We start from the raw sequence: 23,396 nt of genomic DNA on the forward strand, positions 1-23,396 counted from the left end.
TTCTATTGCCAGGATATTGCGACTCCAGGCCAGTCGACTGGACTTCCCCCTTTCTCTCTTGATCGTGTTCAAACTCCATCTTCGTTGAAAGTGACCGCCGCAGAGAAGCCGGAGACGGGCATGTTGGTCAAGAGAGTAGTTCAACTGATCAACTAAGGTGTCACCGGCATGGATCTGCTGGAGGTGTTCCTCAGTCGACGCATTCAACCACTCCAAGCTTGTGACCACTCCATGTGGATGTACTCCGGGGCTGGTGATACCGCTCGGGTTCATCCGGAGGAGGTGGAGGCCAAAACAGTGGCCGAGTGGTTGAGGGGCATCACCGGGAACAAGGACAACCCCAGGGGTGCCAGGAGGGTCAAACCTTTCAGCGAAAGCAACCAGCCAGACAAGGTTTGTCCACTACACTTGATTGAATTTGGATGTGTTTTCTGACTGTTTGTTGATCCGACTGATTTCCACTCGGCTCCTTGTTTTGTAGATTTATACAGAGATGTACTCAATGCCCAATGGCGAGCAAGCTCTGGAGCAGGACCATGAAGGCGAGGACAGCGTGGAGGAGAGCGGCGAGTGGGAGTCACCAGCCGATGGTGATGAGGATGAGAGCGATGAGTCAGACGACGAGGAGGTAGCCGACTCACCACCTCGTTTCGAACATCGATCCAAGCAGCACCATGATCCCGCGGGTAGGCGCGGCAAGGCTGTGGCCTCGAGTGCTCCATCTCAAAAGCGCGCTCGGTCTTCGACTCCAGAATTGGCTGAGAAGGTCACCAAGTAGCCCAAGATCAATCCTTCGAAGGCTCGGAAGACCCTGCCTAAAATCAAGATGGACGTTCCTGTTGCTTCTGGGTAAATGTTCTCCCTGTATTTTCTTGTTCTGGCTGATTTTCTCGTACTGACCGAGTGGATGATGAACCTTTACAGCCCGGCCTCAGCTGCGACTGATATGGATATCGACAAGACTCCAGTCGACGAGGAAACCGCCGATGCAGCTACCTCCAAAGCCAGTAAGTCTGCCCGACTCGAATTTATTTGGACGACTGGATTGTTTGTCAGCTATCTCTTTGACTTTCTCTGTCTGTTGCAGCACCACAAGACGTTGTTGTGCTCCCGGACGATGAAGAAGAAGTACCGCTGAGGGGGAGGAGGAAGAGGGACGCGGAACTGAGCGGGAAGACGCCTGAGGTCCAGGTTCCTCAGTCGACTGAGATGCTTGAGACGGCAGTCAAGCAATCGACAGATCCGGCACATACCAACGTCACTTTCGCTATCCCACTGTCGACTGACTGCCCATCAGGATCAGCTACTCAGACTTCTGTTGCGCCAATACCGACTGCTCCGCCATCATCGCTTTTCACTGCGTATCAGACTCCGGATGACCCACCGGCTGCCGCCAAAGAAGCTCTTCTTCAGTTGAACCTTGTGATGGGGCAAATGAAAGTGGTGCATGAGGCCAGTCAGGTGGCCTTCAACGCCGGAGCAGCTCTGCAGACCAATGTCCGGGTTAGTTGATTCCTGATTGATCATACTTCTCATCCGATCACCCACTGGGTGTGACTGTTATGAAGTTGTACGAGGCAATTTGAGTCATCTTGAATTGAATCTTTGAACTAGTGGGGGCACTCTTAGTGCACCCACTGGGTGTAGTCCCCGAGGCCATAGTTGACTGCGGGCAGTCGACTGTGGTCTGAGAATCTAAATTTTGTCACTCGGTCTGGACGGACCGGGTCGAATGAAACCAGAACCAGTGGGGGCACGCTAAGTGCACCCACTGGGTGTAGTCCCCGAGACCGTGGTTGACTGTGGGCAGTCGACTATGGTCTGAGAACTTCTTCTTTTTTTATCTCAGTCGACTGATATGGCTTATACTGCAGAAATCTTGTGATCTTGGGGCTCAGCTTTCTGCAATGAACAAACAGCAAATCAGCCTCAACCTTGATCTGGAATTGGCCAAGAAGAATCTCAAGACTGCTCGTGATGAAGTAGCTGCCATGGGAGGTAACCAATCATCAACTGTCTATCTCACTGCTGGCACTTTTCCTTTCAATTTTTTGAACCGAGTGACTCCAATCGAGCAGATGTATGTAGTGAAAACCGTCAACTCCAAGCCCGTCTGAAGAATGTTATTTCTTTAGAGAAAATGAAGCAGGCTTTGGAGAAGAAGGATCAGGATCTTGCTGCTGCATAGAAGGAAGCGCGAGAGAAGACGACGCTTGCTGACAAGAAGCTTGCTTCAGTCGACAAGTTAGAAGAAGAGAACTCCAAACTGAAGGCTGCTGTTTCTGACGCCAATCGGGAGGTCGAGCGACTGAAGAAAGACAAGGACAAGCTGACAAACGAGCTTGGGAGCCTCAAGGCCAGGAAGGGCGATTTGGAGTCTTATCTGGGCCAGCTTGCTGCAAAGCTGGTCCTAAAACTTGAAGGTACTGATGATTGACTGACTTATTGCAGTCGACTGTCAAGCCCGATCATATCGTCGACTCACAGTTTACTCAATTGTGCAGAGCTTTGCCAAGATTTTGAAGCGGAAACTGGGCGGGTCGAGACAGGTCTCGACCCCATAAATTGCCCAGTCAAAGATGACATCGCAATGAATGTGTTGTGATTGGAATCTCGCATGGACAGCACGGTTGCTTATCTTGCCCGCCTGAAGGCGGCAATGACTCGGGTTGATGCTGAACTCTGGCCTCAGGCGGAACTATCTCAAGACCTCGAGTCTCTGATGGCTCGACTGAACCAAATACCTGACCGAGTGCAAGAATGGAAAAAGTCGTCTGCTCGCTGCGGTGCTGATGTCGCCTTGTCTCTGGTCCGAGTGCACTGCAAGGATGTCAAAGAAGACAAGCTGGCAGAGCTCAAGATTGCTAACACAAAAAGGCACACTTTCCAGTCCTTTATGGACACTTTCCTTGACGCTGCCACTCGCATCGCAAACAGCATAGACCTTGACAGTTTCTGCGACCCAGTCAGTCCTTCTCCCGATGAGTGACCAAAAAAACATTATGCTCCACCTTTATTTGCCTCGGAATACCGAGTGATTGTGTAATCTTTAAACTTCTTCGGGCTTGATGCTCGAGTACTTTTGATATGCGGTCCGGAACCTTAGGATTTATCTGAACTTTGTTTACCTTGAAATATGCTTGCGTTTGTCTTCAAGTGGGTTTTGTTCTTCACTCGGAATAATCTTTGAACTTGAGATGCAGCTCTGAGGGGGAGATTCCAGTCGACCTGCACCTCATCGTCCTTGTGGATGAGGATGGAGCATACGTTGTACTTGTGGTGTAGCTCTGAGGAGAAGGTTGCAGTCGACCTGCACCTCGTCGTCCTTGCGGATGAGGATGGAGCGTATGTTGTATTTGTGGCATAGCTCCGAGGAGAAGGTTGTAGTCGACATGCACCTCGTCGTCCTTGCGGATGAGGATGGAGCGTACGTTGTATTTGTGGCCTAGCTCCGAGGAGAAGGTTGCAGTCGACCTCGTCGTCCTTGCGGGTGAGGATGGAGCGTACGTTGTATTTGTGGCGTAGCTCCGAGGAGAAGGTTGCAGTCGACCTGCACCTCGTCGTCCTTGCGGATGAGGATGGAGCGTACGTTGTATTTGTGGCGTAGCTCCGAGGAGAAGGTTGCAGTCGACCTCGTCGTCCTTGCGGGTGAGGATGGAGCGTACGTTGTATTTGTGGCATAGCTCCGAGGAGAAGGTTGCAGTCGACCTGCACCTCGTTGTCCTTGCGGATAAAGATGTGTTTCACACTTAGGCGAGTACTGGACTGCAGCTAAGCCCCCGAGTGGGAGGGTTGCTCACCACTCGGTAGGATTTTTTACACTTAGGCGAGTACTGGACTGCAACTAAGCCCCCGAGTGGGAGGGTTGCTCACCACTCGGTAGGATTTTTTACACTTAGGTGAGTACTGGACTGCAGCTAAGCCTCCGAGTGGGAGGGTTGCTCACCACTCGGTAGGATTTTTTACACTTAGGCGAGTACTGGACTGCAGCTAAGCCCCCGAGTGGGAGGGTTGCTCACCACTCGGTAGGATGTTTTATACTTAGGCGAGTACTGGACTGCAGCTAAGCCCCCGAGTGGGAGGGTTGCTCATAACTCGGTAGGATTTTCTACACTTAGGCGAGTACTGGACTGCAGCTAAGCCCCCGAGTGGGAGGGTTGCTCACCACTCGGTAGGATTTTCTACACTTAGGCGAGTACTGGACTGCAGCTAAGCCCCCGAGTGGGAGGCTTTCTCACCACTCGGTAGGATTTTTTAAACTTAGGCGAGTACTGGACTGCAGCTAAGCCCCCGAGTGGGAGGCTTGCTCACCACTCGGTAGGATTTTTTAAACTTAGGCGAGTACTGGACTGCAGCTAAGCCCCCAAGTGGGAGGCTTGCTCACCACTCGGTAGGATTTTTTAAACTTAGGCGGGTACTCGACTGCAGCTAAGCCCCCGAGTGAGAGGCTTGCTCACCACTTGGTAGGATTTTTTACACTTAGGCAAGTACTGGACTGCAGCTAAGCCCCCGAGTGAGAGGCTTGCTCACCACTCGGTAGGATTTTTTACACTTAGGCGAGTACTGGACTGCAGCTAAGCCCCCGAGTGGGAGGGTTGCTCACCACTTGGTGGGATTTTTTAAACTTAGGCGCGTACTGGACTGCATCTAAGCCCCCGAGTGAGAGGCTTGCTCATCACTCGGTAGGATTTTTCAAACTTAGGCGAAACAGATTCGCGGCTAAGCCCCCGAGTGAGAGGCTTGCTCATCACTCGGTAGGATTTTTCAAACTTAGGCGAAACAAATTCGCGGCAAAGTCACCCACTGGGGGATTTCAGACGCAAACAAAAGTAACAACAACCATTTAGGAAGACTGTAAAGCTCTTGTCTTTGATAAACAAACTACAAAGGTATTTCTTATTACATCTCATCCGAATGAGACTCAAGTATAAAAGGGGCGGAGCAGCTCGGCGTTCCAAGCCCGTGGCTCGTATTTCTGATGCTCGACATTCTAAAGATGGTATGCTCCATTGTGGAGAACTCTAGTGACAATGAAGGGACCTTCCCAAGCAGGGGCGAGCTTGTGTGGTTTCTGCTGATCCACTCGAAAGGCTCGGCCCCTCACGTTTCTGGCGTGGAATCGACGCAAGTCTTGCTGATAAATGGTTGACCGGATTAAGGCCATCTCTCTTTCCTCCTCTAGGAGATCGACTGCGTCCTACCGGGCCTGTTCTGCTTCATCTTCAGAGAAGAGCTCGACTCGGGGTGCATTGTGAAGCAAGTCACTCGGTAGAACAGCTTCAGCTCCATAAACCAAAAAGAATGGAGTTCGGCCAGTCGACCGATTGGGAGTTGTCCTCAATCCCCAAAGAACTGATGGAAGTTCATCGACCCAGGCGCCTGCTGCGTGCTTGAGATCACGCATTAGACGGGGTTTCAGTCCTTTGAGAATCAAGCCATTTGCTCTTTCTGCTTGTCCATTCGACTGTGGGTGGGCGACTGAAGCATAGTCGACTTGTGTGCCTTGGGAAGCACAGAAGGCTCTGAACTCATCAGAATCAAAGTTCGACCCGTTGTCAGTGATGATGCTGTGCGGAACTCCGTATCTGAATGTCAATTCTCTGATGAAACTGACGGCAGTACTGGCCTCAAGATTCTTGATAGGCTTGGCTTCAATCCATTTGGTAAACTTGTCGAATGCTACAAGCACATGAGTGAAGCCGCTCCTACCAGTCCTCAGGGGTCCAACCATATCCAATCCCCAAACAGCAAAAGGCCAGACGAGTGGAATAGTCTTCAGGGCTGACGCGGGCTTGTGGGACATATTGGAGTAAAACTGGCAGCCTTCACATTTGTCGACTATATCTTTCGCCATTTCATTTGCTCGTGGCCAATAAAATCCAGCTCGGTATGCTTTGGCCACAATGGTCCGAGAGGACGCATGGTGACCACAGGTCCCTGAGTGGATGTCGTTGACGATCATTCGACCTTCTTCTGATGTTATGCATTTCTGGCTGACTCCAGTTACGCTTTCCCTAAACAGATGTCCTTTAATCACAGTGAAGGCTTTGGATCAACGGACGATCTGTCGAGCCTCTTCTTCATCCTCTGGGAGTTCCTTCCTAAGGATATACGCAATGTATGGCACTATCCAGTCGGGAGTGATGACCAAAACCTCCATGATCAGGTCGACCACGGCTGGGACTTCGACTTCAGTCGGATCTATGGCACTCTTAGGCTGCGGGGGCTCTTCAGTGAAAGGATCTTCTTGAACTGAAGGCGTATGAATGTGTTCTAAAAACATGTTGCTGGGAATGGCTTCTCTCTTGGAACCTATCTTTGCCAAATCATCGGCTGCTTGATTTTTCAGTCGGGGTATATGATGGAGCTCTAACCCCTCAAACTTCTTTTCCAACTTCCTCACCGCATTGCAATAACCAGTCATAGCTGGGCTTCTGACGTCCCACTCCTTCATCACTTGATTGACTACCAAATCTGAGTCGCCGTAGACCATGAGGCGACGGACGCCGAGTGAGATGGCCATACGTAACCCATACAAAAGTGCTTCATATTCCGCTTCAATATTGGAGGAATCAAAGTGAATCTGGAGAACATATCTGAGCTTGTCTCCTCGGGGGGATACTAGTACCACCCCGGCACCGGAACCATTCAGCATCTTGGAACCATCAAAGAACATGGTCCAGTGCTTCCGAGTGGATTTGAGTCGGCAGTTGCTGTTCGATCCACTCGGCGAGGAAATCTGCTATTGCTTGGGACTTGATAGCTTTCTTTGCCTCAAACTTAATATCCAAGGGAAGGAGTTCAATCGCCCACTTTGCCACTCGACCAGTTGCATCTCTGTTGTTCAGAATCTCTGATAATGGAGCGTCGCTGACGACTGTAATGGAGTGGTCAGAGAAATAATGTGCAACCTTCTTCGTGGTCATATAAATCCCATAAACAAGCTTCTGATAATGTGGATATCTTTGCTTTGATGGGGTCAAAACTTCAGAAACATAATATACTGGCCGCTGAACTTTATAGGCTTTTCCTTCCTCTTCCCTTTCGACCGTAAGTACTGTACTGACAACTTGTCCAGTGGCTGCAATGTAAAGCAGTAAAGGCTCTTTGCTGATTGGGGCAGCAAGCACCGGCTGGGTGGAAAGCAGGGCTTTGAGCTCTGCAAATGCTGCATCAGCTTCAGGAGTCCACTCGAACTTATCAGACTTCTTCATTAGTCGGTAAAGAGGCCATGCCTTTTCACCGAGGCGAGAAATGAATCGATTTAAGGCGGCCAAACAACCTGTAAGCTTCTGGACATCGTGCACACGCACAGGGCGCTTCATTCGGAGAATGGCACCAACTTTCTCTGGGTTAGCATCGATCCCTCGTTCGAAAACGAGGAAACCGAGTAATTTTCCGCCCGGAACTCCGAATGTGCACTTTGATGGATTAAGATTGATATCATACCTTCTGAGGTTGGCAAAAGTTTCAGCAAGGTCAGCCAACAGGTCGGAACCTTTACGTGACTTGACCACAATGTCATCCATGTATGCTTCCACATTCCGACTGATTTGAGTGAGTAAACACTTCTGAATCATCCTCATGAATGTGGCTCCAGCATTCTTCAGACCGAATGGCATGGTGACATAACAGAAGCACCCGAATGGAGTGATGAAAGCTGTTTTTATCTCATCGGGTCCATACAGTCGGATCTGATGATACCCGGAATAAGCGTCCAAAAAGGACAAGCGCTCACACCCTGCAGTCGAGTCGACAATTTGATCGATGCGGGGGAGAGGAAAGTGATCTTTCGGGCAGGCCTGATTGATATGTTTGAAGTCAATGCACATGCGAAGTGAGTCGTCCTTCTTGGGGACCATGACAACATTGGCTAACCACTCGGAGTGGTAAATCTCTCGGATAAACTCAGCTGCTAGGAGTCGAGCCACCTCTTCACCGATTGCTTTTCTCTTCTGCACGGCGGACCATCGAAGGTGTTCTTTGACTAGTTTCACTTTTGGGTCGACTCGCAAATGGTGCTCAGCCAGCCCCCTGGGAACACCTGGCATGTCAGAAGGTTTCCATGCAAAGATGTCCCAGACTCATGGAGGAACTGGATGAGCGCTTCTTCCTATTTGGAGTCGAGTGTTGTCGAGATGTGAGTCGGAGCAGCATTGGGATCGGTCGGGTGAATATGAATCGGCTTCGTTTCACCAGATGACTGAAATGCTGAATCCATGGCAGGCTTCTTAGCTCGCAACAAATCACTCGGATCTGCATTTTTTCGATACTCCTGTAATTCCACAACTGCCATTTGTGCATCGGCGATCTTTGAGCCCTTCTGGAAGCACTCTTCTGCCTTCTTCCGATTGCCAGTGATGGTAATCACTCCTTTAGGACCAGGCATCTTCAATTTAAGGTAAACATAACATGGTCGAGCCATGAAACGTGCATAAGCTGGCCTGCCCAGAATAGCATGATAAGCGCTCTGGAAATCGACGACTTCAAACGTCAACTTTTCCTTGCGATAATTCTTGGAATCACCGAAAACCACATCGAGGGCGATCTGGCTGAGTGACTCAGCCTTCTTGCTAGGAATAACCCCATGGAAACTCATATTGCTTTCACTGAGTCTGGACATCGGAATGCCCATTCCTTTCAAGGTCTCCGCATACAGTATGTTCAGACCACTGCCGCCATCCATCAGAACCTTAGTCAACCGAGTGCCTTCGACGACTGGGTCGACCACCAACGCTTGCCTCCCAGGGGTGGCTATGTGTGTCGGGTGATCAGACTGGTCGAATGTAATGGCTGTCTGGGACCACTTTAAATAACTGTGCGTCGTCGGAGCGACCATGTTCACTTCTCTGTTGATGACTTTCAGTCGACTCTTGCTCTCAACATCAGCGAAAATCATCAGAGTGGAATTGACCTGGGGTAACCATCATCGTCCTCTTCCTTATCCTCAACTCTGTCCGATTCTTTCTCCTTTTCTTTGGGTTGTTTCTCTCGGAACTGCTGGATTAGGAGCCGACATTGTCGAGTGGTGTGTTTCGGGTAAATGAGATTACCCTCCTCATCTTTTTTTATGTGAATGTGGCATGGTAAATCCAACACATCATTTCCGTCTTGATCTTTTACTTTCTTGGGGTTCCATGGCCCTTTGGGCTTCCCCTTGAACTTTCCTTGAGTCATGGCTAAGGTTTCTCCAGGAGCAGCTGGCTCGGCTTTGTGCTTCTGCTTCCGACTGGAGTTCCCTCCCCCGGTTTCGTGGGTGACTGTTTTGTGCTTGCCACTCCGGAGCCGATCCTCTTCTTCACCATTAGCATACTTGGTGGAAATTTCCATCATTCGACTCAGAGACATATCTCCGGTCCGACCAAACTTCAGATTCAATTCTCGATACTTGACGCCTTCCTTGAAGGCACAAACTGCTTGGTGATCAGACACATTTTCCACTATGTGGTGCAACGTGATCCACCTCTGGATATAATCTCTCAAAGTTTCATTCGACTTTTGCACACAAGACTGTAGCTCAGTTAGCCCTGCTGGTCGTTTGCATGTACCCTCAAATGTTCTGACAAACACTCAGGCAAGCTCTTCCCACTGTAAATACTGCCAGGTGCTAACTGATTCAACCACGCTCTGGCCAAACCCTCTAACATCAGAGGCAGGTGCTTCATGGCCACTTCGTCATTGCCACCACCAATCTGCACAGCCACTCGGTAGTCCTCAAGCCAAGTGTCAGGCTTGGACTCACCGGTGAATTTGCTGACTCCAGTCGCCAACCTGAAGTTGGGAGGAATCACTGCTGCTCTGATGGCTCTGCTGAAACACTCGGGACCCGAAACATGCACCCTGCTGTCGGTCGGGTAATCTCTATCGTGGCCATCTCTGTGTGCTCTGTTCCTGTCAACCAGACCTTGAACGAGAATGGATCTCGCGTCAAAGCCTGGCTCCCGGGGGTCGACTGGAGTCCTTCGCCCACCACCGTGGGGGTGCCTGTCATCGTGTTGCCGAGGTGCGTATGACCCACTCTTTGGGGGAGGCGTGGGCACTCGGCGACGATCATCGTGGTCGAGTCGGTGATCATACTGCTCACGGTTTCTGTACAGATCTCATCGGTCTCCACGTCCCTCACGCCTCGGGGGCGATCTTGGACTGTGAGCCAACTGGACTGTGTCTGCTACCACGGATCTGCTATGGATCCTATTCCACGACTGAGAAACTATTGTGTTTTGTTCTCCTGCTGCCCGAAGTAAAGCCCTGATCTGCATCAAACCTCTGCCAGCTTCTGACTGGGAGGGCTGGATCGACTCTGCTATTCGGGCTGCAGCTGTGAGATTCTGAATCGGAGTTCGGTATACCTGAGTAGGAGGCGGAAAAAGTTGTCGTCGACTGGACTCAGGAATCCGCTGCCGAGCACGCTCGTCGAGTGCGTGCTGGAGATTCTCCAGTCGAGTGCGCTCAGCCAAGTTGGCCAGGTGCACCTCCTCCAAGGCCCAGGCCTCGGGGGTTTCTCCAACGATAGGAGTGTGAAGTGCATCCATGTTGCGGCGGCGAAGCTCTTTCCTCTGCTGCGAAGAGAGGGGCTCAGGGCGGTACTCCTCGTGGGCACGTGACGGATCGCCTCCGCCGTCGCCACCATCCTCGCGGGGGAAGCCAGGAGGACTGCGCGGTCTGTTGACCATCAGGACTTCCGCCGCGGGGTCACTGCTGTCGCACACGGACGCAGTCTCAACGGAGCCAGTCGAACAGGCCGTAGAGAGTTTCGTCGGGCTCGATTGCCGCGACTTGGGTGTGGCCGATTGGCGAGCCACCGCGTGCCTCACCCACCGCTGGAGCCTCGACCGACCGGAACGCTTGTGCCGGCGGACAGCGGGGAGTGAAGACGCCGCCGGAGCCGACCGATACTGAGTCGACGGCTGCCGCAGGAGGACGCCGCGGACGTACGCGCGAAAGTGCGTTGCCCCGCGGATGGCGAGCGCCTCGACGTCGAGTGGAGCTTCTTGGAGCCAAGCGGAGTCGTCGGCGACGAACACGAGCGCGCCGAAACGGATCTCGCGGCCCTCGGCCAATCCTCCGCCTGAAACCATGCTGATGGGGATCGGAAAAATCGCAACTTCTCCAACAAGTCGCTATGACACCAGCCCCAAGGTGGGCGCCAACTGTCGTGGTTCTAAATCTGACAGTAGAATGGGGGGTAGGGATGTAGAGGCAAGATCTTAGCTATGGAGAAGTTGTACACAAGAGTTTTACGAGTTCAGGCCCTTCTCGGAGGAAGTAACAGCCCTACGTCTCGGAGCCCGGAGGCGGCCGACTGGATTATATGCGTGTGTGTTACAGGGGGTGCGAACCCTTGTCTCAGAGGCGGGGGGTGGCTTATATAGAGTGCGCCAGGACCCCAGCTCCCCTCCGTTACACAGGATTCAATGTACATAAAGTGAGAGTGTTACAGGTAACGTCAATAATAAAGTGATATAAATGATCATTAAGTCTATGAGTAAACGTCCGACCATTGTTGCGCAGAGTGGCTTTAGGTCTTCTGCACGTCGAGTGGTTGAGTGGTCGAGTGACTTAAATAAGGAGAGATCTCCGAGTGAATGGTAGGTCGAGTGGATTGCACTCGACACCTTTGTTGAGCCCTCTCTATTTGCTCTTGAACTTCTTTGCTTCTAGGACAAGGACCTTAGGTAGGACGTATAGGTCAGGCCTATTGCCCTACCCTAGGTCTATGTCCTCATCAGGAGGCACCACACTAACAACTTTGACGACACCTGCACACAAACAAAACAATTGCTTGCACCCAACAAAGGCAAGGGGGTCGTCAACCCCCCATGTTCTTGCTAGACACAAGTAGATAGTGATATGCAAAGCGACAGAAAGTAAAAGAGCAAATAAAAGAGCAATTGTGGAGACTTTTTGTATTGATGGAAAATAGACTCGGGGGCCATAGGTTCACTAGTAGAATCACTCTCAAAAGCATAGCAATGGTGTGGTAGACAAATTACTATTGGGCAATTGACAAAATTTATCATAATTATAACTGTGATCATTAATGGCATAATCAAACATAGGCATTACGTTTGTGATAAGTAGACCATTAATCCAACTGCATATACTACTATTACTCCATCCCAAGACCTCTATGCAGCATGCATCTCAAAGGATTAAGTTCATGATAAACAAAATAATGCTTTAAGCAAGATGACATAATATAGACAAAATAAGATCAATCAATACGACCAAACCTCGTTGTTTTATCCTTAATAGCAAATATAAAGTACGTGCCTTTGCCCCTCATGTCACAGGGCAAGTTCACCACAAGATTGAACCTACTACAAAGCACCTCTCCCACTGAAGATAGATCAATCTAACTTGGCCAAAGTAGACAGATAGATCAGAGAGAAATACAAAGCTATAAAATTATGCAGCAAAGAAAGAGATTCATATAAATTGAATGAATAATCTAATCATTAACCCACAATTCATCAGATGCCAACAAACACACCGCAAAAGATCACATCACATGGATCTTGAGAAGATCATTGTATTGAAGATCAAGAGAGAGAGAGAGAGAGAGAGAGAGAGAGAGAGATCTAGCTGCTACTATGGACACGTAGGTGTAGGTAATCGTAGCATAATTTTAAAATTTTCCTACGCTCACCAAGATGCATCTATGGAGTATACTAGCAACGAGGGGAAAGGAGTGCATCTACATACCCTTGTAGATCGCGAGCGGAAGCGTTCCAATGAACGTGGATGACGGAGTCGTACTCGCCGTGATCCAAATCACCGATGACCGAGTGCCGAACGGACGGCACCTCCGCGTTCAACACACGTACGGTGCAGCGACGTCTCCTCCTTCTTGATCCAGCAAGGGGGAAGGAGAGGTTGATGGAGATCCAGCAGCACGACGGCGTGGTGGTGGATGTAGCGGGTCTCGGCAGGGCTTCGCCGAGCTTCTGCGAGACGGAGAGGTGTAGCAGGGGAGGAGGGAGGCGCCCAAGGCTGTCTTGTTGCTGCCCTCCCTCCCCCCCCCCTTTATATAGGCCCCCTGGGGGGGCGCCGGCCCTGGAGATGGGATCTCAAGGGGGGGCGGCGGCCAAAGGGGGGAAGGGGTTGCCTTGCCCCCCAAGGCAAGTGGGAAGCCCCCCCACCCTAGGGTTCCCAACCCTAGGCGCATGGGGGGAGGCCCATGGGGGGCGCCCAGCCCACTAGGGGCTGGTTCCCTTCCCACTTCAGCCCACGGGGCCCTCCGGGATAGGTGGCCCCACCCGGTGGACCCCCGGGACCCTTCCGGTGGTCCCGGTACAATACCGGTAACCCCCGAAACTTTCCCGGTGGCCGAAACTTGACTTCCTATATATAATTCTTTACCTCCGGACCATTCCGGAACCTCTCGTGACGTCCGGGATCTCATCCGGGACTCCGAACAACTTTCGGGTTTCCGCATACACATATCTCTACAACCCTGGCGTCACCGAACCTTAAGTGTGTAGACCCTACGGGTTCGGGAGACATGCAGACATGACCGAGACGCCTCTCCGGTCAATAACCAACAGCGGGATCTGGATACCCATGTTGGCTCCCACATGTTCCACGATGATCTCATCGGATGAACCACGGTGTCGAGGATTCAATCAATCCTGTATGCAATTCCCTTTGTCAATCGGTATGTTACTTGCCCGAGATTCGATCGTCGGTATCCCAATACCTTGTTCAATCTCGTTACCGGCAAGTCTCTTTACTCGTACCACAATGCATGATCCCGTGACTAACGCCTTAGTCACATTGAGCTCATTATGATGATGCATTACCGAGTGGGCCCAGAGATACCTCTCCGTCACATGGAGTGACAAATCCCAGTCTCGATCCGTGCCAACCCAACAGACACTTTCGGAGATACCCGTAGTGCACCTTTATAGTCACCCAGTTACGTTGTGACGTTTGGCACACCCAAAGCACTCCTACGGTATCCGGGAGTTGCACGATCTCATGGTCTAAGGAAAAGATACTTGACATTGGAAAAGCTCTAGCAAACGAAACTACACGATCTTTTATGCTATGCTTAGGATTGGGTCTTGTCCATCACATCATTCTCCTAATGATGTGATCTCGTTATCAATGACATCCAATGTCCATAGTCAGGAAACCATGACTATCTGTTGATCAACGAGCTAGTCTACTAGAGGCTTACTAGGGACACGTTGTGGTCTATGTATTCACACATGTATTACGATTTCCGGACAATACAATTATAGCATGAACAATAGACAATTACCATGAACAAAGAAATATAATAATAACCATTTATTATTGCCTCTAGGGCATATTTCCAACAGTAGGTCCTGAAGGAACTACTCACGCATCATCATGGAGGCAGCAAGGTTGATGAAGATGGCCTCCCCAATGATTCCCCCCTCCGGTAGAGCGCCAGAAAAGGGCTCCAGATGGGATCGCTTCGGAAAAGAGGCTTGCGATGGCGATAAAATTCTTTCGGGTGTCGCTCAGAGGTTTTCTGGAAATCGCAAAATTTATAGGCTTGGAATTAGGTCAAACGGAGTTGTGGGGCTCCCATAAGCCTGCCTGTTGCTCCCTTGGGGCCGCACCACCTGTGCTTATGGGGCCCACAACCCACTTCTGGCTCCCTCCAAAGCTTCTAGTGTTGCATATTTTCCACAAAAATTCCTCTTAAATTTTCATCATGTTTGGACTTCTGTAGGTATGGATTTTCTACAAAACCAACAACATGCAAAAAAATAGGAACTGGCACTGGGCACTAAATTAATAGATTAGTGCAGAAAAATAATATAGAATGATATAGAAAGCATAAAAAGGTGATAATATAATAGCATTTAACAAACAATAATTATAGATATGTTTGAGATGTATCAGTGGTCCTAAGAAAGAAACACACCATGCTTAGTTGCAAGAAGACAATGGTTGACAAGCTTAAACAAGGGGATGTGAGCTAACCGCGGTGTCGCCTTGGTAGTGGTCTGCCTTCAGAATGATCGAGCAAGTGGTCCGATCCCATGTGGAGTCGCTAAGGTCTCTGATATTGGACACTTGGATCCATCTAGCTCTCCACTTCCTGAGATGGTTGTAGACCTGAGTAGAGGTCACCTCTTGGCCAAAGAACTTGAACACCTACTTCGCAACGGTGTTCAAGTGTACTTTGTTGAAGCCCTTGTTAGTCCTCACCCCACTAGATATGAGCTCACACATCTTGTTAAGCACGAAGGTGGACATGAACGACTGCCACTTCATGGTGTTCCCCCTACCATCCTTCTTTGCCTTTGCAGCTGCCTTTTCTACAGCCGCAGTAGCAGCAGCATTTGGCACAGCGAGTGCAAATATTGTAGGCACAAAAGGAGGACCATGGAACACATCCGAATCATGAGGCATCTGGTCCTCGATGGGAGGCTGGGGGTCCTTGACATAGGACGGTTGAAATGGGCTCTCGGACAGGATAATGGCATGAGTAACCTCTTGCGTTTGTGTGGCCATGTCCTATAATCATAGCACACACATGGACAGTAAGCATAGCACAAACTATCAGACCATCTAGGTCAACACAACACGATATGAGCAACCTCCAACAACAAGCATTCCACCAATCCATCACAACTAGCTACCAATCCATTGTGTTCAACACTACGATACAACCCTAACATGCTACAAATCTGTCACCAATAGCTACCACAACATCACATTCTCACAGATCAGTAGTGTACAATGCTACAAGATGGTCACAGATCAAACCCTACCACATGCTCTCAGATCAAACCCTACCCCATGTTCTTAGATCTAGCTAGAATGAGTACAGAGAAATGGGTGACTGAACTCACAGAGGCTTTCGCTGAACCCCGAGGGAGACAGGAACATATCGAAGAAGAGGACACGAGTCACTGCCCCCGTGGACCGCCGGCCAGAGAAGAAGCATCGCTTGCCTGCTCATCGGTGTCGATCCGCGTTGGAGGGAAAGCTCGAAAGGGGGGAGAATGGTGGTAGCAGTTTCAACGGTGAGGTGAAGGGGGCTATATAGGGCGACCGAATCGGCGGGAGGTAACCCGAAATTCTCCCGCCAATGTTTCAGAGACACGCGTGAGCTCGCGCCAGCTCCGTGGTCGCATGACCTCCGCGCCACGTTCCCCTCCCCTCAATCGGTGGAGCCGTTGTTGCTAGAAACTGCCGATTCGGCTGTTCCTGATGGGCATGGTTGTGGGGTGCTTTAAACATCATGCGACGCAGGCCAAACATTGAGCCCGGGCAACCAAACACGTGTGCTTCATAGATTTTGTCAAACATAGACCCAATTTCTTAGTGCTCGAGAAAATGCACTCGGGAAATATCCGGCACCAGGAAAAGTTTCAGATTCTAGTAATGCGTGTGTTTCATAGATTTTGTCAAAAAATATACGAGAAAGGATCCCACAAATCTCGAGATGCTCAGGATCATTAGATAATCCTTGGACGTCCACTCCACGTGGGAAATCCACGTTGACGAAACAAATCAAATAATATGATTTGGAACCCATTTGACTACAGCGTTAATTAGAGGTTACATCACAGTACAAACATGTGTATACATTCCTCCCCAGCTCCACTGGACAATCAACCAACGAATATGTCGAAGAGTAAAAGGTTAATTCCTGCTTGAGTAGTTAATTAACCCAGCCCTCCGGTAATTGAGTACCACATCAGTACTCTACGTTGCCCTGGTAAGTGGCCGACTTGATGGTAGGCGGCTTCTTGGGCGATATGCTGTCGACGACGAGAGCCGCGTGCACGTTCACCTTGAGCTGCGGCAAGTCGTAGGTATCCAGCAGCAGCTGCACCGGCACGGTGACGTACACGTCGAGCGGCACGTTGCCGGCCTTCTCGCTCTCCTCCAGCGCCTCCTGCAGGCCGGACCCGAACCCGTGGCGCCCCTCCATGGAGATCTCCAGCATGGTGACGTTGTTGTGGCCCTGGAAGAAGGTGGGGAGTTTGCCGGAGCACAGCGGCGTGCCGCGGTAGGAGACGACGGTGCGGGAGCCGTCCGCGTACTTGATGCCGATCTTGTCGTTGGGGTTCTCGGCGCGGACGGTGGCGACGAGCTTAGTGTAGAGCGTGAGGTCGGAGGAGCTGAAGTCGAACTTCGAGACGGCCATCTTGCTCACGGAGTAGGACGGCGCCTTGGGCTTCAAGGTGTAGACGAGGTAGACCGACGAGCCGACAAATAATGCAACGAGGACTAAGAGGAAGCAGCAGCAGCCGCACAAGCAGCAGCACACGCCGCCGCCTTTGTTCTCGTCCTCCGGGTAGCGGGGGGCGCTGCGCTTCCCCATGGCGTGATTATTGTTAAGCTAGGTACGTGCGTACGATGTATGCGCAGCTAGCGAGTTAGGGATTGATATCGACGACGTCCCTCCGGCCGGCCGCGGCGGGAGCTCTGAGCGAGAGACCGGCGTGGGGGGGGGGGGGGGGGGGGGGGGGGGGGGGGTTAGGCCGTGCGTGGAAGGGACGAGGCCGTTGGTTATAATATGGGCGCTGTTTCGGTTTGGTAAGAGAGGTTGCGAGGGAATGTCGGGGAATTAAACATGGAGTGGAGACGAATGGCCAGAGAACAGCGGGCATGTGTTTGCTAATTATATGTCGGAAGTCAAGATTGGTCTCGCACAAGGCACAAGTAATTATTAGGTCTAGGAAATTAGCTATTCGTCACATGTTTAATTCTTGACTTGTCCACGTGAAGTGAGAGCTGGTTAGATTTCTTATGGTGGAATCAAGAGTTCAATTCTTAGATTTGGCACTGATTGTCGCATTTTTCGAGGTATATTTCAGGCCTTTTAGTGATGCAATGTTCTTTCCGTGAAAGAAAACTTTACCGTCGACTGCGTAGGCATCTAAAAATTGTTGACTTGTTCACACAGTACTCAATATAACTTTTGCGGTACTAAGCCCTTTTTTCTTCCTAAATGCTAAAAATCTCATAGGATTTTGAAAGTTTCAGATCATTCATGCACGAATCTTGGAACTCATCTTCAAAGGTTGTTCCTTGAATTGGGGCTTCAATGCGACCGCCTACCATATCGAACCTTAAAGCATCTCCAGCCGTTCGCCCCCCTAGGGGCTAGAAAAAGCGCCGCTTGGGGGCGAACCGGCGATATTTTCGCCGTTGGGGTGATCGGGTTCCTAGTCGCCGCTCTCAGGGTCGCCCCCAGACGCCCTTTTTTAAACTTTTTGAAAATGATATTCAGTCAAAATTCGGCAAAACAGGGGCATAGATTCGGCAAACACGCCATAAATTCGGCAAACACGACATATATTTAGGCATTTGACAATTTTTTTACATAGAAAACATAAATTTAACTAAAGAAAAACAAAAGGGCCGCGCCTAAAGGCCGAAGAACTCGCTGAACACGGCATAGTCGCCGTCGTCGTCGTCCTTCTCCTTCTTCACGCGGCCGTCCCTGCTGGACCCCTGGCAGGGGTCACCCTGGTAGATTGGTTTGGTCGGCGGCGGCGCATCGTCGTCGCTGTCCTCAAGCACAATGACCCCGCCCTCGTCGCGCCCACGGCGGCGCGCGGCGATCTCCTCCAGGGCGCGGCGCTAGCGCTCCATCTCCAGCCACGCCCAATCTTCCCGCGCCCACTTCATGGCCGCCTCGTCGTCGAGCGCGTCATCGGGCTCGCTCTTCACGGCGGCGAGCCCCGGCTCCGTCTTCGGCCTGACGAGGCGGGGAGGAGCCGAGGAGGAGGCACGGCCTCGTTGATGACGATGTCGGCGCTGCGGGTGCGCCGGCCGAGCGGCGTTTCCACGGGCTCGGGGCTTGACGCTGACGAGCGTCGGCGACCCAGAGGAGTGCGAGGAGGATCGGGAGGAGGAGGAGGAGGAGGAGGAAGACCCGCCCAGCATTCGCCGCGACAGCCACGGGCTGACACTCCGACAAGGGGCCGGGGCTGTTGGGTACTACAGCGGCAGATCGTTGCCGCCCTCGAGGTACTCGAGGATAGCGTGCAGCGTGCAACCGGGAGCGCCCCACCACAGGCGGCGTCCGTCGCTGTTGTTGCGGCCCCTGACTACCGGCGCGTTGTTGACGGAGGCGAGCCGCTCCACCTGCCGGCGTTTGAAGTACGCCGTCCACGCCTCATGGTTGTCGGGGTCGTACTCCGGGAGGGCGCGGTCCTCCTCCGTGAGGGAGGCCCGCACACGCTCGATCTCGCTGTGGAAGTATGTGGGGTGCTCGACGTCGGGCACATGGGGACTGAGACGCCCCCGCCGTTGAGCCTCCACCGCCCCGGCGGGCACATGTCAGGGGGCGCCGGGTAATTCGCCTCGTGGAGGAGGTGAGCTTCCCACTCGTGGAGAGAGAGGCGGCCGAAACCATTGGCCGCCGCCGCGTCGCCAGGGAACCGTTCACCCATCGGGGTGTGCGTGCACGCGGTGGCTAGACGGGGAGAGAGGGCGTCAGCGGCGAGAGAAGGAGGGCTGCGGGCGAGGTGATTCCACCGGCGAGGGAGGGGGCGGCTTTTATAGCGGCTGGGGGCGGCAACGCGTGTGTACGCGTGGCGGGAGGGGGCGCGTCGCTGCACCGTGCCGCCCGTGAGGAATCAATGAAAGGCTGACCGGCGACAGCCTTGGCATTGATTCCCCGCAGGAAACTGAGGCGATGAGGACGACGAGGCTCGGGGGTCGCTGACTCAGCGGGTCCACCGTTCTTTCGCGCCAAAAACGATTGCCCCGGCACCCTCGGGCACCCCCAGCGCCGAGTTCGGCCTGAGTCCGCCGACGCCAGTTTCGGGCCTAACCGGCGAAAAATGGGCTCCTGGGGGTGCGGCTTGGCCCTTTTTTAGGCGCCGGCGCCAAAGAAGGGGCCTGGGGGGGCCTATTGGGGGCGCGGCTGGAGATGTGATGACCCACAAGTATAGGGGGTCAATTGTAGCTCTTTTCGATAAGTAAGAGTGTCGAACCCAACGAGGAGCAGAAGGAAATGACAAGTAGTTTTCAGTAAGGTAATGTCTGCAAGTGCTGAAATTGTAAGTAGCGAGTAGTTTGATAGCAAGGTAATTTGTAACGAGCAAGTAACGATAATAGTAACAAGTATGCAGCAAGGTAGCCCAATCCTTTTGAGGCAAAGAACGGGCCAAAACGGTCTCTTAAATAAGCAAAGTGTTCTTGAGGATACACGGGAATTTCATCTAGTCACTTTCATCATGTTGGTTTGATTTGTGTTCGCTACTTTGATAATTTGATATGTGGGTGGACCGATGCTTAGGTGTTGTTCTTACATGAACAAACCTCCTACTTATGATTAACCCTTCCACAAGCATCCGCAACTACGAGAAAAGTATTAAGAATAAATTCTAACCATAGCACTAGACCATAAAAGCGCGCGTTGCCGCGCCCGCCATCTTAAGTTAAAAAAACAGTAGGGCATCATGACAAAAGAATTATAGAAATATCTTGAAAAAATCTAGTTATTTGTACCACTTGGAACAATCAAACTTTGTTCTGCCTAGCCAGAACATATGTTTATAAATCCCATGTATCTCATGTATGACAATAGAGTGGCCGTGCAACATTAAGTCATAATACCCAAGTACTCCTGAAAAGGACAAACATCATTCTTATCTGACCGTAGTGAGCAGCATTGTGCGATCAAACCACCACAAAATTAGAAGCAATATTTTAAACAGCAAGTCCTAAAAATGTACGATTGAAGAAATGATTGTAAAGATGACAATTTAAAGAAAGGAAAAAATGAAATAAACATGAACGCCATATTCAGCTTTCTGTAGCTTTTCCCTATTAGCTCATGATAAATAGAAAGTTGATCTCTGAAACTAAAAGTTATAAATTAATCTCATAAAAGATTGCGATAAAGCTCCACTGACCATAAAGAGATCACATTTTGTAGCTAGATTCCTAAATTTGATGGATTGGGGGAAAGTAAGGGTTTCTCACATAATAATCGAGGCAGATTGACATAACTATTATTGGTCTCCCGAATAATATGATCTTCAAATAATTTATGTGTGTTCCATGTCTCCAAGGGCTGACTTCTCACTCTTTTCAGTTTTCACCATAGAAATAGTTTCCGTGGAGCTCAAAGCCTCGGGCTTAGGAGATAAAATAAAAATAAGTCATGTTCTATGGTCAACAAAACAATGTGCTTCCATATCCAGCAACTTCAGCACGAATATTTTACAAAATAATCTACCTTGTTAGACCATCCTGAACCCTATGGAATACAGGTTCTGCTATGTTGGCGTTCGGTGCATTTCATACTTCCTGCAAAGTGGGCAGACGCAAATCCTCATACATATGAGAATGTAAAATGTTGGTTCTATTGAAAAATAATCAAAGATAAATAGACTAACAGATAGTAGTAGTAAACTACTGATTCTTCAGACTATCATGAGCTCATGAAAAAATAGCAAGCTGACGAAAGTACTTGAAACTAATGAGACATGCAGACGTAATACAGAAAATGCAATCTATTTAAATGGGGGTGTATTATTACCAGATTACCAGAATCTTGTCCTTTTGTTAAACAAACTTGTCTTCCCACGTCAACTACACATCAGAGCATTCTTAGCAACTGAATCATAGTAAATTATCCTCCTATACCAACAATGGTTTGATAAAATAAGTGGCCCATCAAGAACAACAAAAATCACTCCTGGGGTATTGGGTCGTTGCTGGCTTGCTGCTCATTTTGTTCGACCAATGCCGTATATTGATTACTTTCTTAGGAAAGCGATTTCAACCAGTAATTATCTTGCATCCCGAAGAAACTGAGTTTCAATTAGCTTTCTTATTGACCAAGCTAATAATTCAACACACATAACAACCTAACTGATTAAGTTTTACCTCTCCATGTGTCTCTCAATGATCGGTGCCAAGGGGATTCACAAAATAGAGGATAGAGGCATACAGGAGGTAGACAATGGACCTTTATCAGGACAATTACAGGGGCAGTTTCAGCTTCAGTTACGGAATGGGGATGAACACGCGGTACAGCTGCAAGGACATGGAGGCGTATGCAGGAGGAGGACGGCTGGCGAGAAGTCGACGGCATGGGCGGCCGGCGCAGCCGCAATGGAGGAAAGCTGCAAGACACGAAATTAAAGGGGCCTGCAGAGGAAGAGAACAGGGCGAGTGGAGGGCACCGATGCGGAGGCAGACGCGCAGCAGAAGCTCGCCGACGGGACGGAGGACAGCGGCGGCGCATCGCAGACGATGGAACGGCGGCGGCGTGGGCGAAGGAAGTCAAGGAACAAAGCAGGTGAGGGGATAGCGCTCGCAACAAACTGGACGACTTGTGGCCCGTGGGAGTGGAATTGCTTCAACTCGACTTGGGCCTTTGATGGCCCGATCATTGAGAGAAACGGACGCTCATTCTGTGAAGCAGCAGCCCGCGAAACGACTTCTGGAGCGCGTCAACGATTTGGAGACGACCGAGAAGTGATCTAGATCGTACATTACAGCGATCCGACGGCTAAGAGACTCGAAACGTCGTGGAGGCTCGTAGGTAGCTGTGTTATACTATTTTTCAATTAAATTCTAGGATCCAATCGGTCCCTTACTGAGTGGTGCATAAACTGGGGTTTAAGTTTCTGTCACTCTCGCAACCCACCATCTGTTTATTACTCCACAATGCATTCCTTTAGGCCCAAATATAGTGAAGTGTCATGTAGTCGACGTTCACATGGCACCACTAAGGGAATCACAACATACACAGTATCAAAATATCGAACACATATCAAATTCACATGATTACTTGCAACATGATTTATCACGTGACCTCAAGAACAAAGGTAACTACTCACAAACAATAAACATGCTCAAGATCAGAGGGGTATTAATACCCATATAGTAATCAACTACAAGATGTAATCAACACTACTAGTCACCCCCGGCAACAATCTATAGTTCCGATAACAAGATTGAATACAAGAGATGAATTAGGGTTTGAGATGAGATGGTGCTGGTGAAGATGTTGATGGAGATTTCCCTCCCCAAGATGGAAGAGTTGTTGGTGATGATGATGACGATGATTTCCCCCTCTAGGGGGGAAGTTCCTCCGGCAGAATCGCTCCACCGGAGGGCAAAAGTGCTCATGTCCAAGTTCCGCCTCGAGACGGCGGCGCTTCGTCCCGAAAGCCTCCCCTTTATTTTTCCTAGGTCAAGATGACTTATATACCAAAAGATGGGCACCGGAGGTGGGCCGAGGAGGCCACAACCCACCAGGGCGCGCCAGGGAGGCCTGACGTGCCCAGGTGGGTTGTGCCCACCTGGTGGCCCCCCTCTGGTGTTTATTGGCTCCAGTATTTCTTAAATAATCCATACAAAATCTCCGTGAAGTTTCAACTCATTTGGAGTTGTGCAGAATAGGTGGCCTGACGTAGCTTTTCCAGGTC

At 50.5% G+C, this 23,396-nt stretch overlaps 1 protein-coding gene and 1 long non-coding RNA gene across 2 annotated transcripts; both read right to left on the reverse strand.

Annotated features, from left to right (window-relative positions):
* Positions 1-16,372: 16,372 nt before the first annotated feature.
* Positions 16,373-17,436, reverse strand: LOC123124664 (NDR1/HIN1-like protein 6). Its single transcript, XM_044545242.1, has one exon. It carries the CDS (start codon positions 17,315-17,317, stop codon positions 16,688-16,690), a length of 630 nt encoding a protein of 209 aa, XP_044401177.1. The 5' UTR covers positions 17,318-17,436; the 3' UTR covers positions 16,373-16,687.
* A 3,280-nt stretch (positions 17,437-20,716) lies between these two features.
* On the reverse strand, positions 20,717-22,572 carry LOC123124665 (uncharacterized). The gene is made up of 3 exons (XR_006461187.1): positions 21,497-22,572; positions 21,194-21,264; positions 20,717-21,092 (listed from the first exon to the last, which is right to left on the reverse strand). It is a non-coding gene; the product is annotated as an uncharacterized lncRNA (long non-coding RNA).
* Between the last annotated feature and the right edge of the window lie 824 nt (positions 22,573-23,396).

This window comes from Triticum aestivum, chromosome 5D (assembly GCF_018294505.1).
Source record: "Triticum aestivum cultivar Chinese Spring chromosome 5D, IWGSC CS RefSeq v2.1, whole genome shotgun sequence".
Lineage (NCBI taxonomy): Eukaryota > Viridiplantae > Streptophyta > Magnoliopsida > Poales > Poaceae > Triticum > Triticum aestivum.

Coding starts and splice junctions, on each gene's coding strand:
- LOC123124664 (XM_044545242.1), bottom strand. CDS start 17,317: ATGGGGAAGCGCAGCGCCCCCCGCTACCCGGAGGACGAGAACAAAGGC.